At 38.8% G+C, this 17,036-nt stretch overlaps 1 protein-coding gene across 1 annotated transcript in view; it reads right to left on the bottom strand.

The window, feature by feature from the left end:
- Positions 1 to 15,038, bottom strand: part of PLEKHH2 (pleckstrin homology, MyTH4 and FERM domain containing H2) — a 110,600-nt gene extending 95,562 nt beyond the window's left edge. Inside the window, exons 1-2 of the mRNA XM_082672362.1 lie at positions 14,942 to 15,038; positions 8,036 to 8,165 (exon numbers count right to left, since the gene is read on the bottom strand). Coding sequence (XP_082528488.1) covers positions 8,036 to 8,158 — 123 coding nt within the window. The 5' untranslated portion in view covers positions 8,159 to 8,165; positions 14,942 to 15,038. The remainder of the gene's footprint in view (positions 1 to 8,035; positions 8,166 to 14,941) is intronic.
- Between the last annotated feature and the right edge of the window lie 1,998 nt (positions 15,039 to 17,036).

The following is a 17,036-nucleotide window of genomic DNA, read 5'->3' as shown; positions in this document are numbered from 1 at the left end:
AATTCCTGATCCTTTGTATGTGACATGTTTTTTCTCTTGGAAGGCTTGCAGAATCTTTTCTTTGGTCTATATATTCTGAACTTTCATGATGATGTGCCTTGGGGTGGAACTATTTTTATCTGTTGCGCAAGGCACTTGGTAGACCCTCTCAATCTGGAATCTTGCATCCTTCAAGCCTGGGAAACCTCCGTTCATCATTTCACTGATATTCTCCCCTCTAGATTTCCTTTATCCAGAGCTTGGACATAGTGGACTGGTCCTCTAAATTTCTCTTTTCTCTCCTGTGTTCCATCTCTTCAACATCTTTCTCTACTTCCCAGGAACTTACCTTAAGTTTATATCCCAAACTCTTTATTAAATTGACTATTTCTTCTATCATGATTTTAATTTTTTGAGGGTTCTTTTTATTTCCTGAATATTCCTTGTTTCATGAATGCAATACCTTTTCTCTCTGGGAATATTAAATGACAGGATTTTATTTGTTTTGTTTCTTTTTTCCCTGCATAGGCGATATTGGTTTTTTCTGATTGGTTGTTCTCTATCTTCCATGTTAGAGGTCTTCATCAGATGTCTGGTCATTCATGAGATGCCCACTGATGTTTAAAGGTAAGGAACTAAAAAGCTGACTAGAAGCTTTTACACATATATGGGGCTTGCTGATCATGAACTTTAGTATTAGGTGATCTGGCTAGACTTTCTGTTGAAGAACCACTGATGTCAGCATTATTACCTCTTTCCACCTGGGCTGATAAGATTGCCCAAAGACTTTCAATCTCCTCCTGTAGAATTGGCTGTCAGCATTTTAGGAACCATGTAGGAGAAGAAGGCTGGGAGGGGGAGGACAAGTTCACCATTAAATATACATATTTCACTTAATTCTCTTGTTTTTGGTGAAGCAGAGGGACAGAAACCACAGCCTAGAATAAGGATTGGAGGGTCCTGAACTTCTCCCCTGGGAGCTGAATGCCCTGCACAACCCTGTAAAGACCTACAAGGGGAAGTGAGTGTGGGGCTGGGAATAGTGGGTATTAATGGAAAACACGTGGCCCTTAGAGTCAACTAACTCCCTGAAACCTTCTCACTTATCCCCGTGTGCCGAATGTGCAGCAGCTAAGCATTTACTTCCTGTTAAAAAACTGAAATGTTCTTCTCTTATAATGCTGAATAAATTACTTGGAGGGCTCTAGTCCAACAACTGTGGCATTTATGGGCTCATGGTGTAATAAGCAGTCTCCCACCCACTCATTCTAAAGCAAACATTGACAGTTGACCAGCACTGACTATTTATACACAATTGTTGGTCAGCTTTCCAGATATCTCATTCTTAAATATAAATGGACCACCAAAGATCATCAGACTTTTGAGAAAAGCTTGCAACCTGAAAACAAACAAACAAACAAACATAAAAGTGGAAAATAATCTCAGAGGAAAGAAAAATAATTCAGGGAAGAGAACTTTTAAAAAATTAGAATGTGTTCAGGAACCAGGAATTTTCAAATACATTATTTCACAGTCACGTCATAAGACAGAAATCATTATTCCCATTATAAAGACTGGGAAATTGGTGTTTCGAATGAGTTTGCCTTGTGTAAGCTAATGCTCCCAGCCAGTGACATGGCTGGGATGTGAGTCTTCACGTTCAGATTCCCTACTGCTCTTTTAGTTGAACCACAGCAGCTTTGGTATTTATAAACTCCACACACAGCGTATAGCTCTACAGAACCATATGAAGATCAGTCCCAAATACGTGAAACCACAAAATCTTTGGCTGGAAAGCATTTGTCTTTATTTTTGTCCCTTGTATGCTATTCTTTTGGCCTAGGAATCTTTTATTGGTAACTTAAAATCATTAACATTCATAATAGGAACAACTTTAAGTTGCATGTTCTCAAGAAACCTATTGCAGAAGGAAACACAGGAACACAGGTATGACCAAGAGAGGCTAAATTTAGAATTTGAGATTCTAACCAAATTCTACCTAAGTAGTCTCTCCCCAGATTTGGGGTTTATTATTTACTTACGTAACATTGGTTGTGGCAGGGATCACGAATACCCCATAACAGAAACTCAATAAATGTGTGTTGAACAAATAAAAGAAAGGAAAAAATAATGAATGAATGGATGAAGGTTTCAACTCTTTCCAAATAATTATTTAAAAGCAAAGATACATTTTGATAAAACAAAATCACTAAATTTTCACAATCTATGTTAAACATCATAAATACCAAACATTTCACACTGCATAAATGTAAATACACATTAAGTATATCCAATAAAGTTTAGAACACTTTAAAATCAGTTTAGGGACTTCCCTGGTGGCACAGTGGTTAAGAATCCGCCTGCCAATGCAGGGGCCACAGGTTCAATCCCTGGTCCAGGAAGATTCCACATGCCGCAGAGCAACTAAGCCCATGTGCCACAACTACTAAGCCTGCACTCTAGAGCCTGCGAGCCACAACTACTGAGCCCACGTGCCTAGAGCCTGTGCTCTGCAACAAGAGAAGTCACCTCAATGAGAAGCCCACACACCGCAACAAAAGAGTAGCCCCCGCTCACCACAACGAGAAAGTCCGTGCACAGCAACAAAAACCCAATGCGGCCAAAAATAAATTAATTTAAAAAAATCAGTTTAAATATAAGCATAGGATGAAAAGCAATACTTTGTTTTTCGAGTGATTGTTTTTATAATCATTCAAACTGGGCAATAACTTTGCAAAATACTAAAAGTGAAAAAAAAGCAATGCGGGAAATACCCATTAAGTTTTTACTTTCACAATGTAGACTGTAATGTAAAGCTTGGGTCAATTCCACAGCCAATCCATACTAAGTCAGTAAAAGAAACCTGAAATGATCCATATCAGGCTTTGGACAAAAATAAGTCTTTTATGAACAGGCCACTAATACAATAATAAAATGAAGAAGCAAATTCTAAGCCTGGTGCTTTGATTTACCAGAGTGAAAGTGCCCTCTGTAGCCAGTGTGAACACAGCAGCAAGTGGCAGAGGGAAATCTGCCACTGGTCCAGATTTTACACACACACACACACACACACACACACACACACACACACAGAAACACATACATACATAACACCACCATACATAACACTCAGTGATCTCATTGTTCCATGCATTGTATACAGATAAACTTATTTAATGAATTGGTTACTACAGGCAGAATACTTTAGAACCTTCAAACTCATTGATGTGGACAGAAATTCCTCATTAAGTATCTCTCTTCTTGACTTTTCCCCATAGAACCCATGAAAGACGTTATAACCATTTAAAAATTTTGTTATTAAAAATAATATCCTCAGTCAATAGCCCAAAAATGAAATTTAAATTAGCCTGAAAAATCTCATTATTAGTATATGTATAATTTTCACTGGGCACTGTGAAATATTAGGTGGGGCAAAAGAGTAACAGGGCATGTGTGGTTTAAATAGGGCAATCACAGTGGTGACTGGACTGTTACATGAAAGCAAATACAATGCTATCCAGATACTCCTTATTCTTTGATGAGAATCCTAGACCACCTCAGGGGAATCATATTCACAAGAGGAATGTCAAGTGGCAGGAACTGCCAGACAGAAATGCTGTATCAGGTAAAGGCAGCATTAGGTTATGTGGTCCATGCTGATGCCCAAAGGGAAAATTCATATATTTCACCTTTTCCTTTTCACTGAAAATCTAACCTGTAGGAAATAACATTCACTTCAACTGAAAAAGAAACTTTCCCTTTCCCTCCCTGACTCCAAAAATGAACTAGTAATACGGTAAAGTAGGAAAATTACTTAAATCTCAGCTTCTCTAAAGCGTTTATGTTTGGCATACTAGAGATATTTCCAACACCATTCCTTAAATTCCTCTAAAGACCTCTCCCACTTACAGCAGGACCTGCCCAAGACTTCAATAAGGCCTTTTTCTTCACAAGCTTCAATATTTGAAGTTACTTGGAAATTGTAATGGAAAAAACAAATAGGTGAAAAAAATAGTTTTAAAAAAATCCCATGTATTCTCCTAATCCATCTCCAAAACTATACAATGTATATATGATTGAAATCCATCTTGAATTATAAAAACACTCTGAGATCCTCTCATACATTTTTCCTAAAAAAATTCAGAAAGATGTCTCCCATCAATCTATAGTTACATTAGTTTAAGTCATCTCCTTGTACACTTAACCAGTGTGTCCAACCAGAAGGATACAGGAAAATAATAATGAGTTACTTCTATGTGCCATGCACTCTTTTAGCTGCATCACAAAAAAAGCATGAAAGATCTAAGGTTTCATGCCAACTCTGCTATTTGCTAGCTGTGTAATATTGGGCCTACTACTCAAATGCTCTCAGTCTTAATGTCAGCATCTGTAGATTGTGGGTAATAATAGTTATGTCATAGAGTTACTGTAGGGTTGAAACTAGCTAATGGTTGTAGTCAAGGCTTAGGAACCATAGTTAAGCACCTAGTGTTAGATGCCTCAAATCAGTGCCAAGAAAACAGAACTAAGAACAAGAACTGTAGCAGAAAGGAAAAGTTGGACAGAATTTCTGGCAAAGAGCTGAGGAATCAAATTAATATTCCCTCAAGAATCTTCAGACTTAGGCCTGCAACCATCTGGAGGGAAGGTATGGAGAACTATTAGGAAGAAGCCTCAGGGCAGACTGGTTCTCACACAAAACTAAAGGTTACAGATGGGACCAGACTATCCTCTAGAACGCAACAGGTGACTCAAGTCGTGTTGGCACGCAGAAGCAATGCAAGAGGGTTTGCTTTGAAAAATACGTAATATTATGTAAACTGTTATTACTACATCCATAAATGCATCCTAACTTATGCAGACGTGTGCTGCCAAGCAGAGATGGAGTTACATGCTGTGTGGCTGAACAGAGAAGACAGAATAGGTGAGTAGGTAAGAATATCAGAGAAAGCAAAGAATGTGGTAACAAAACTGTATTAGAGGTGCCATATAGGGTGACAGCTAAGCATTCAAGCTCTAAAAACAAAATGCCTATTTTCAAATCTTGGCTCCACCACTTACATTTCAGCATGAACTCAGGCAAGGTAAATAAATAACTTTTATGTGCCTTAGTTTCCTCCTGTGTAAATATGAATAATATTAATAGCTACCTCATAGGGCTGTTATAAGGATTAAAAAGTTAATATATGGGCTTCCCTGGTGGCGCAGTGGTTAAGAATCCGCCTGCCAATGCAGGGGACACGGGTTCGAGCCCTGGTCCGGGAAGATCCCACATGCCACGGACCAACTAAGCCCGCACGCCACACCTACTGAGCCTGCACTCTAGAGCCCAAGCCACAAATACTGAGCCCACATGCCACAACTACTGAAGCCCACGTGCCTAGAGCCTGTGCTCCGCAATGAGAGAAGCCACCACAATGAGAAGCCCGCACACTGCAATGAAGAGGCAACTAGAGAAAACCTGCGGACAGCACCGAAGACCCAACACAGCCAAAAATAATTTTTAAAAAAAAGTTGATATACATAAAGCACTTAGAACATTGCCTGGCACACGGTAAGCATCATTTTCCTAATCTGTAAAATGGGAACAATAAAACTTATTAATTCATAGATTGTTATAAGAGCTAAATAAATCATATCTGTAAAGTGCTTAGTACATAATAAATCAATATTTGGTATTTTTATTAAAACATGGGTGGGTACCAAAAATAATTTTTAATCCAGAGAAAAATATTTCATAGTGGAAAATAACAGAAAATATCATGAAAAGTGTTATTCCCATTTTGGTGTTGACTTTATTTACTGGGAAACCATGAGTAAATTTGGCATGCTTATCCTCTTTCCACTGTATGAAACACATCTGAATCATTCCATCTCTGAGATCTGTCAAAGGATTTAAGACAGATACAAATTATGGAAGACAAAAAAGAAGAAAAAGAAGAAGGAGGAGAAGGAGAAGGAGAATAAGAAACCACAAATAAAACAGCAATTCTGAAATAATATTCCTCTGTGAATTCCTCTATAATTCCTCTGTGAATATTCATTCACTGACAAAAAAGAAAATTTAATAACATAAATTAATCACCAAAAAACTATTTACAATTTTACTTACAGAGAAAACGACACTTTTAAAATTTACAAAATGGGCACTCAAAGAAATTTGTTACGATAAGCCTTCTGAAGAACAAAACAAATGTTGGCATTAAATTAAGAATTTAAAGGTCAATTAATTGGAACCCAAATAGGCATAACTTCTTACAATGTCCATAATGAAACCAAGAGAGTAAGTAGTCAACGGAACCAAGAAAATTTTGAGGAGGCTGTGGTCAACAGCGGGCCAACTGTTGAGAGGCTAAGGCACCTGGGATACCTAGGAAGTGTCCAGTGAGGTTTAGAGGCAAGGTTATAATTGGTGATATTGACAAAATCATTGCATACGGGATTGGGATTGTGGAAAATACCAGATAAATCACAGTACAACCCAGGAAATGATTTTTTTCTCTTCTTTTTTTTTTTTTAAATCATGAAACAGCTTTATTGAGAGGTAGGCATCATGTAACCTAAGGATTTGTGCCTATCTATCTATATATTTTTAACATCTTTATTGGAGTATAATTGCTTTACAATGGTGTTTTAGTTTCTGCTTTATAACAGAGTGAATCCCCTATACGTATACATATATCCCCATATCTCCTCCCTCTTGTATCTCCCTCCCACCCTCCCTATCCCACCCCTCTAGGTGGTCACAAAGCACCGAGCTGATCTCCCTGTGCTATGCGGCTGCTTCCCACTAGCTATCTATTTTACATTTGGTAGTGTATATGTGTCCATGCCACTCTCTCACTTCATCCCAACTTACCCTTCCCCCTCCCCACGTCCTCAAGTCCATACTCTACATCTGTGTCTTAATTCCTGTCCTGCCACTAGGTTCATCAGAACCTTTTTTTTTTTTTAGATTCCATATATATGTGTCAGCATATGGTATTTGTTTTTCTCTTTCTGACTTACTTCACTCTGTATGACAGTCTCTAGGTCCATCCACCTCACTACAAATAACAATTTTGTTTCTTTTTATGGCTGAGTAATATTCCATCGTATATATGTGCCACATCTTTTTTATCCATTCGTCTGTCGACGGACACTTAAGTTGCTTCCATGTCCTGGCTATTGTAAATAGTGCTGCAATGAACATTGTGGTACATGACTCTTTTTGAATTATTGTTCATTGCAGCACTATTTACAATAGTGTTCATTGCAGCACTATTTACAATAATGTTCATTGCAGCACTATTTACAATAGCCAGGACATGGAAGCAACTTAAGTGTCCATCAATAGATGAATGGATAAAGAAGATGTGACACATATATACAATGGAATATTACTCAGCCATAAAAAGAAACGAAATTGAGTTATTTGTAGTGAGGTGGATGGACCTAGAGTCTGTCATACAGAGTGAAGTAAGTCAGAAAGAGAAAAACAAATACCATATGCTAACATATATATATGGAATCCTAAAAAAAAAAAAAAAAGGTACTGATGAACCTAGTTGCAGGGCAGCAATAAAGATGCAGACATAGAGAATGGGCTTGAGGACACGGGGTGGGAGGCGGAAGCTGGGGCCAAGTGAGAGTTGCATCAACATATATACACTACCAAATGTAAAATAGATAGCTAGTGGGAAGCAGCAGCATAGCACAGGGAGATCAGCTTGGTGCTCTGTGATGACCTAGAGGGGTGGCATAGGGAGGATGGGAGGGAGGCTCAAGAGGGAGGGGATATGGGTCATATGTATGTACATGGCTGATTCACTTTGGTGTACAACAGAAACTAACAGTATTGTGAAGCAATTATACTTCAATAAAGATCTAAAAAAATAAAATAAAACTGGCAAAAGAATATGTCAAATATAGCTTCAGATTCCTGACAAAACGTTAAATTATATTCATTATTTTTAAAATGCTTTCCCTAGCCTAAAGTACTGAGATTATTTAATATAAATGAAATGGGCCCCAAATAGCTGACGTTTACTAACAAAGGTGAGGGAGAAAAGCTTACCTTCTCTGCTAAGAGCTCTCGTATCTTGCTCGCTTGAACTCTAAATTTCATGAGCTGGGACTCCAGGGCTACACATCGTTCTTTCCAGTCTACTGGTCCTTCTGTCTCAGAAAGCTCTGCCATATTTATTCTAGGAAGGAAAGAAAGCATTCAAATGGCATAATATCAGTTAGCATTCAGGATAATTCATTAAATCATTGAACACACATATTCTAGTCACCATCTAACGATATCTAGACGTAAGTTTTGAATTCTAAGATAAATTCCAGAACTGGTGATAGCTCATGGAAAGAACTTAGGGGAGACAAGAAGCCAGGGTTGGAGGCCCAACTGGGTTACATAAACTTTCTGTTTAACTTAATTAAACTTTCCGTGTCTCAGCTTATCCAATCTAGAAAAAAGGGGGAATGTGGCAATAACAAACCATTCGTCTCATGGGTAGGTTGTAAGGAACAAATTAAATACTGCTGTTCTTAACAATACCTTGGACAATATAACAGCACCACACAAACAGAGTACTGTCATTATTTTAGCTCTGCCCAACAGCTGAGGTAAGATTTTTTACATCTGTCGGTTCATAATTTTACCATGTTCTTAAACTTATAGAATTATTACAGTTTTGATTCAATTGGTAGCATCATAGAATAACCTAAAGAAACTTCATATCAGTGCTACAATTACGGCTTAGACTTATAATTATTACTTACCACCACCCTATATTTGTCCAGGTCCAGGCTGTCTTTCTTTTTTTTTTTTTTTTCATCTTTATTGGAGTACAATTGCTTTACAATGCTGTGTTAGTTTCTGCTTTATAACAAAGTGAATCAGTTATACATATACATATGTCCCCATATCTCTTCCCTAAGGCTGTCTTTCAAACCAAAAATCCTTTGGCATATTTAACTGGGCAAAGTATTATGACCCTAGACGAGTTTAGATAATTTTTATTTGGTGTAAGAAGAGAAAACATATAAACATGAAATTTAGAATCACCTACATTAAGTAAATCTGGATCAGTGTTTTCCAAGATGCTAACCTTCCTTTTGGAGGAGATTAATCCTAAGGAGAAGCACGGTTAAGGGGAAGCCAAGAGGCAGGGGAACTGGTTTTGAAATTCTAAAGTGCAAAAAACTATTGCTTGACTTTGGAAGCACAATTATTTTTAGCTCTGGGATTCATAAAAGTAGTTTTAAATGTCTGTTAATGTTTCATCAGACCATTTTCATAAATGGCTTGATAATGTATTTCTGAATTGCCCTTGCTATGAACTGACAAAATCTGCATTAGAAATGGCTCTTCAGGAGAAGCCAAGTCCTAATCATAGCATATATGTGACAGCAAACTCTCAGAACCCCAGGATAGAACTGCAGTAGAAGCGTATTATTCTGTTCTTCTGTTTTACAAAAACATGTCTCCCTCACAAATTAAGCAAGTTTATTTTCCCAATATTTAGTGTAATATAACCCCTTCTTAAATCTATACCAGTTTTTTAAATCTGCAAAAGATTATTTTCCTAGCATAAATATTGATTTGTGCTTAGATCAGCTTTCACATTAATACTTACATTATCACTCAATAATTTAGAAATAAATATAAGCAAAGTTATTCTACAAAGGCTACAACTTTATTAAGAGTTCCCCAACCATCTCAAAGCCTCCAGATGCTCCTAAATTCTAGCCATAATTTAAGGGAAACTTATTGTAGAGCTAAAAATTGTTCTCTTCATTTCTTCGTTTTCACAGAAGCCCCACCCCACTGTTTTATGAGTTTTTCCTAAGGATATTAGCCTTGTTAATGACCTTTTTTTCATTACCTTACATCAGCATTTTCTATTAATGATTTAGAAGTAAATAAGGTAGTTTGTCAGTCACAAACTTTTTCTCAATTCTACTGCTATTTCATTTCTTTCCTCATTAGCTTTAGAGTGGACAAGGAATAAAATACAGATGAAATATTAAAAATAAAAAGCAGTCCTGAAATGGACATCCTTAAGTCTTGAACCATTCATATCACTGCACAGAAATATAGGGACACTCCTCTATCTTAAGCAACAAGAAGAGTCTATTTCATGTTGGTTAATTTTTGCACTACATTTAAAATAACCTGTTTATGTTCTACTGTAAAATTTCTACAGTTTTAAAAATAACAAACATATTTTTCAACAAATGAAAATCAATGTAATGAACCATATGAACAGAATAAAAAACAAAAACCATATGATCATTTCAACAGACGCAGAAAAAAACATTCAACAAAATCTAACATCCTTTTATGATAAAAACATTCAACAAACTAGCAATAGGAATGAACTTCCTCAGCCTGATAAAGAGCATCCATGAAAGCCCACAGTTTATATCACACTTAATGGTAAATGACTGATCCGCCTAAGATCAGAAACAACATAAGGATGTCTGCTCTCGCCACTTCTATTCAATGTCATACTGGAGGGTCTGGCCAGTGCCAGAAAATAAAATAGAAAGCGCACAGATTGGAAAGGAAAAACTAAAACTATTTCTATTTTAAGATGTCATGGTCTTATTCATAGGAAATTCTAAGGAATCCATTAAAAAAAACTATTAGAACTATTTGAGTTCAGCAAAGTTTCAGGAAACCAGATCAATATACAAAAATCAATTGTTTTACTTTATACTTGCAAGGAAACTCCAGAAATGAAATCAAGAATATATTCCATTTACAATAGCATCAAAAAGAATTAAATATTTAGGAGTAAATTTAACAAAAGAAGTATAAGATTTGTACTCTGAAAACTACAAAACATCATTGATCAAGATGAAAAAAAATAATCACAAAACATCATTGAAAGAAATTAAAGAAGACCTAAATAAATGGAAGACATCGCACATTCATGGATTAAAAGACTTAATACTGTGAGGATGGCAACACTTGCAAATGGTTATACACATTTAATACAATCCCTATCAAAATTCCAACTGCATTTTTTTGCAGAAACGGACAAGCTGATCCAATAATTCATATGGAAATTCAGGGAACCCAGCATAGCCAAACCAATCTTAAAAAGTTTTATGACTCACACACTCAATTTCAAAAATTACTACGAAGGTACAGTAATCAAGACTGTGTGGTACTGGCATAAAGATAGACATATATATAGATCAGTGGAATAAAATTACGAGTACAGAAATAAGGAAATAAGAAATAAGGATGGGGGGCAAAATAGGTGAAGGGGATCCAGTGGTACAAACCTCTTATATAATAAATAAGTCACAGGGATGTAATATACAGTATAAGGAATATGGTCAATGTACTAATTTTGTACGGGGACAGATGGTCACTAGACTTATCGTGGTGATCATTTCATAATGTATGCAAACATTAAATCATTATGTAGTATACCTGAAATTAACATAACATTGTACATCAACTATATTTCACTTAAAAATATCTGTAACAACCCTACTTCCAAATAAGATCATATTTTGAGATACTAGGGGTTAGGACTGCAATACATCCTTTTTGGTGGCGGGCGGGGGAGCTATTCAATCCATTAAAAAAAGTACATAAATAAAACCTCACATTTAGAGAGAACTGATTTTTGACAAGGTGAAATGAATAGTTTTTTTAAAATAAATGGTGCTAGACAACTAGATATCCACACGCAAAAGAATGAATTTGGACCCTGGCTGCATACCATACACAAAAATTAACCCCAAATGGATCAAAGACCTAGACGTAAGAGCCTAAGCTCTAAACTCATAGTAGATTAAATCGGCATAAGTCTTTGTGACCTTGAATAGACAATAGTTTCTTAGATATGACATCTAAAGCATAAGTAATCAAAGAAAAAATAGGTAAATTTAACCTAAAAAGAAAAACTTTTGTGCTTCAAAGGACACAATCAAGAAAGTGAAAAGATAACACACAGAATGGGAAGAAATATTAACCAGTCACATTATCTGATAAGGGACATGTATCCAGATTACATAAAGGACTCTTACAACTCATCAATAAAAAATCCAGTTAAAAAGTAGGCAAAGGAGGGCTTCCTTGGTGGTGCAGTGGTTGGGAGTCCGCCTGCCGATGCAGGGGACGCGGGTTCGTGCCCCGGTCCGGGAAGATCCCACATGCCGCGGAGCGGCTAGGCCCGTGAGCCATGGCCGCTGGGCCTGCGCGACCGGAGCCTGTGCTCCGCAACGGGAGAGGCCACAACAGTGAGAGGCCCGCGTACCGCAAAAAAAAAAAAAGTAGGCAAAGGATCTAAAGAGATATTTCTTTAAAGAAGATATACAAAGGGACAATAAGCACAATAAAAAATGCTCAACATCATTAGCTATAAGGGAAAATGAAAATCAAAACCACAATGACTTCCCACTGCATACTAAATAGGATGGTTATAATAAAAAAGACATGTAAAACAAGCGTTGGTGAGGATGCAGAGAAATCTGAACTCTTATGCACTGCTGTTGAGAATGTAAAAATAGTACAGCTGCTTTGGAAAGTAGTTTAACAGCTCCTCAAAAGTTTTAACATAAAGTTACCATATGACCCAGCAACTCCAATGTTAAGTATATACCCAAGAGAACAGCATACCTAAGTCCACACCAAAACTTGTACACAAATGTTAACAGCATTATTATTCAAACAGCCAAAAAGTGGAAACAAACCAAGTGTCCATCATCAGATGAATGGATAAACAAAATGTGGTATATCCACACAATGGAATCTTTTTCAGCCACAAAAAAAGGAATAAAGCACTAATACATGCTACAACAATGGATGAACCTTGAAAACATTACCCTAAGTGCCTAGTGAAAGAAGCCAGACACAAAAGGCAACATACTGTATGATTCCATTTATATAAAACAGGCAAATCCCAAGAGACAGAAAGTAGCTTAGTGGTTGCCAACAACTGTGAAGAGAGGGCAATGGTGATCAACTACTAATGGGTTTGGGGTTTCTTTCTTAAGTGATGAAAATATTCTAGAATTAGTGCTGTTGGTTGCACAATCTTGTGAATATATCAAAACCCACTACACTGTACACTTTAAAAAGGTAACTTTCATTTGTGAATTATACCTTAATTATAATGAGCATATATTTACAAATGAGTGAAGAAAAAGTAACAGTTTAAGTGGATGTATATTAATAATCTATTGTTTGTGGTTATCCCTGCTGAGAATTCCACCATTAACTCGAACAATTTAGAGTTAATTGTTAATCTCAAATATGACAAGTATCAGACATATATTTTACCAAGAGTACTGTGCTATGAAAATGACACATCAAATAAATTCTGTTAAACACACCTATTCATTTCTATAGTTATACTAATTACATATTTTTACAGTGAAGTAGCAAAACCTTAAGAACATTATTGGCATTTAATGTCTGCATTCCCAGTTACTAGAGTCATAATTTTAAAAATTCAAAACTACAGATTGGTTAGCTAATGGTCTATCCTGAGGTCTAGACACCTGATTTCCTCATTTCATTCTGTAATTTCAGTTAATATAAAGTAACTGCTGTGTTAATGCATCATCTTGAGTAAAGCTTCTAATTTTGAACAATATCCACCATCCTTTTCCATTACCACTGATTATATAGAGCCTAATGATATAGCTTTGGGAGCTATACCACTTGCTAAATAAACAGCATTTCTACATTTTGAATTTGAAAGTAATCTAATTTTACTGCAGCCGACAGGAAAAAGTCTTGGTTTCCCAAATACCCCAATGACTTTGGGAAACATTTACTGACACGATTGTGGAATGAATACTCTTTTCTCTGAATCTTTGACTTCCTGTTTCTCTTCCAAATCCCTAAAGGGAAAGAAAAAGAATAGAAAGAGTTCATCTACTTAGGCTTCCCCTGATGAAGCCCAAGGTAGCCACTCATACTCTTTAATTCTCTCCTCTTAAGGGACAGCTTAACTTGGCCCGGTGAGAGAGAGAGAGAGAGAGAGAGAGAGAGACAGAGACAGAGACAGAGACAGAGACAGAGAGACAGAGAGACAGACAGAGAGAGAGAGAGAGGTGTGTGTTTCTAAAGCAGAGAAGATGTCTTTCTTGACCACACTGAGGCTTGCCTTGCTTAAGCAACCTCCCGACCACCACCCAGCACCACTTGGGCAAAGCCTGCCCTTCAGTAGCACTGCTCAGAATCCGTGCTCCTCACTCCAGAGCTCCTCAGGAACACACACAGCTGTGTGGTCGAGGCTTGCGACTGGCATTTTCACAAAGAAAGCAGTGACCTGCAGGTAGCACAGCACTAGGACTTTTCCAGCGTTATTGTTTCAACCTCTCTTTCCACTGCGTTTCGCACGTCAAAAATTTTGGCTGAAATGTTCCATCTTTTAAAAAGTGGCCGAATAACTTGAGGGACAGCGCAGTTTCATGGTAGGTCACCTAAGGGCACTTTGACATTCTGGCAACTCAAGGTGTAGAAAATGGTTCTTTAAAGTTTTGAGAAGTTTCGCCCCCGAGATCACAGTGGGGCTCCCAAGAAGTGGAGGCCGAGCCGCAGCATCCCTAACTGCGTGGGCCACTCAGCACGGGGACGCGCAGCAGCCTCGTGTGCCCCCCTGACTGCCCGCGCCGCGCCACAAACCCGGGCCCCGACTTTTCAAACAAAATGTCACGGGAGACCAGTGGGCTAGGAGCCGCCGGCCACCGCTCCCAGACGAGACCCCAGTCCTGCTAGCAGCAAGGGGAGCGACGTGGAGTGCGGAGGCTGCGGCGGGAGGCGCGGAGTTGAGTCCGGTGCCAGCCCGCTCCATCCCCGGGTCCCGGCCCTCCGGATCAGCCCGCCGCCCCCATCCTCCGCGCGACGCGCCCACCCGGGACGGCGCGCTCTAGAGGGGGCGGGGATCCCCGGGCACCGGAGTCTCTGGGGTCGCCCTTCGGCTCTCGGCCAGTCTCATCTGCCTACCTCTGCGCTGGCACCCGGGGGCAGCGCCCGTTGTCCTGGGTGCGTCTGGTGCGGGTTTCCTGGGGCTCTCAGCCTGCGCCCGCTTCACACCAAGCCCGGAGCGGGCGGGGGACAGGGTACCGCCTCCTCCCCGGACTGGCGGCCGTTGTAGCCAATCAGAGACCTCAGTCGATCTCCTGACGTCACCTGGGGGTGTGGGTGTTGACTACTCCTAGTCCCTATCCCAGGAGGGAGTTCTGTCCAGGAGTCTCTATCCCTGGCCTTTGGCACACTTAGAGCTCAGAGCCTGTTGTAGCGCTCACCTCCTTTCCATTCCCTCTGCCTCGACTCGGCATCCTCCTGTTTGGTCTCCCAGCCTGAAGTGTCTCCTCTTACCAGTCTATCCTTCAACCTCTCTCCAGGTTAACTGTCCTTAAGTGCGGTTTTGATGTACACCCTGACAAAGACCTTCATTGGCTTCCTTTTGCTTAAGTTACCAAGAACAGATCCCTTAGTGTAGCATTCATAGCTTCCAACCTACTTTTGTCAGGTTTATTATTTACAGCTGCCCTTCACACACCTGAGACTGTTGCTGTGCACTTCCCCACCCCAGGGAAGTCCATTTGGAACATTTACCTACTATTTCCTATGTCCACCTTTAAAAGTTCTAACTATCCTCTAAGACACAGCTCAAATCATCTTCTGCTTGTAACCATGCTTGTCGCCCCACCTAGCAGTAATCCCTTCTCTTGTTTCTGCTCCCTGAGCATTTACGTTTTTTTCTCCTCTTGGCACTTAGCTCATTCTGCCTTGTGTACCATTCCTTATCTCCCCATTAGACTGTGAGCTCTTGGAAACCAGGGATTTGTTTTCTTTCTTTTCGTATCCTCCTCAGCACCTAGCACAGCGCATTGCATGAGTAAGTAAGTGATAATTTTAACATAATTGGATTTTACATCCCAAGATGGGGTCTGGAGAGGCCAATCCCAGGGTTAAAAAAAAAAGAGAGAGAGAGAATTCTGAATGTTATGGGTAATCCTTCCCCAGGTCACAAAACTAGGTCAGACAAATTACTCCCATTGGTTCACAGTTGGCCAATAGAAAGTGCAGGAGGCTTTTTTCAGTACAATCTTTTTTTTTTTTTCCCTTAAGCTTATCTCACCTTATATAGAAAAAGCACAAAGCAGATAAAGATTTACAAAGTTCCACAGAGGGAAGGCAATAAACGAATAAGACTAAAAGGCCAGCAAGTGAGTATCAGGCTTCCATGTTTCTTCCAGATGAGCACTAGTTTTGGACTGGATCCCAGACTACCCCCACACATCAAATTCCTTTTGCCTTCTGTGGGAGCTGATGATGCATAGCATATGAAAATCTGTCTCCAAACAGCTTTGGCAAACAAGCAGGCTGGACTGGGCTTATTTTATAGAGCACACAGGAGTTAAATAAACAAAGTTTAAATAACTTGCAAAATTTAACACAGCAAGTCAGTAGAGACCAAAGAGCTTAGTTCAGGAGAAAGAGAAAGAATGCCAAAATAGAATCACTTCCGTTTGTGAGTCAGAATACTAAATAGACTAAGAGAGCTGAGTGAATAAAGTCACTCATGGAAAGAAGCTTTCTAAACACGGCTGCCACTCTTGTAAGGCTCTGCCAACATTTGCTTACTGTCACCTTTTTCTAGAAACATGACAAACTGAATTTGGCTCTGGAGAACACAGTGGAACGGTATCCTGTTTCTGGTTGTGCTAAGAAAAATACATGAACAGTGGAATATTATTTAGCAATAAAAAGAAAAGTACCTTTAAATGCTACAACATGGATAAACCTTGAAAACATTATGCCAAGTGAAAGAAACCAGTCACAAAAGACCACGTTTTGTGGAATCCCATTTACATGAAATGTGCAGAATAGGCAAATTTATAGAGACAGAAAGTAGATTAGTGGTTATGAGGGGCTGGGGAGGATAGGAGTGATGGCCAAGGAGAGAGGGGTTTCTTTGGGGGAAATGAAAACATTCTAAAATTTGTGGTGATGATTGCACAACTCTGTGAATATACTAGAGACTATCAACGGGTACAGTTTAAATGAGTGAATTGTATGTTATGTGAATTAT

Source organism: Grampus griseus, assembly GCF_964374135.1.
Source record: "Grampus griseus genome assembly, chromosome: 15".
Lineage (NCBI taxonomy): Eukaryota > Metazoa > Chordata > Mammalia > Artiodactyla > Delphinidae > Grampus > Grampus griseus.
Note: the sequence above shows the minus strand (reverse complement) of the source record. Positions and strands in the feature narration are given on the sequence as shown.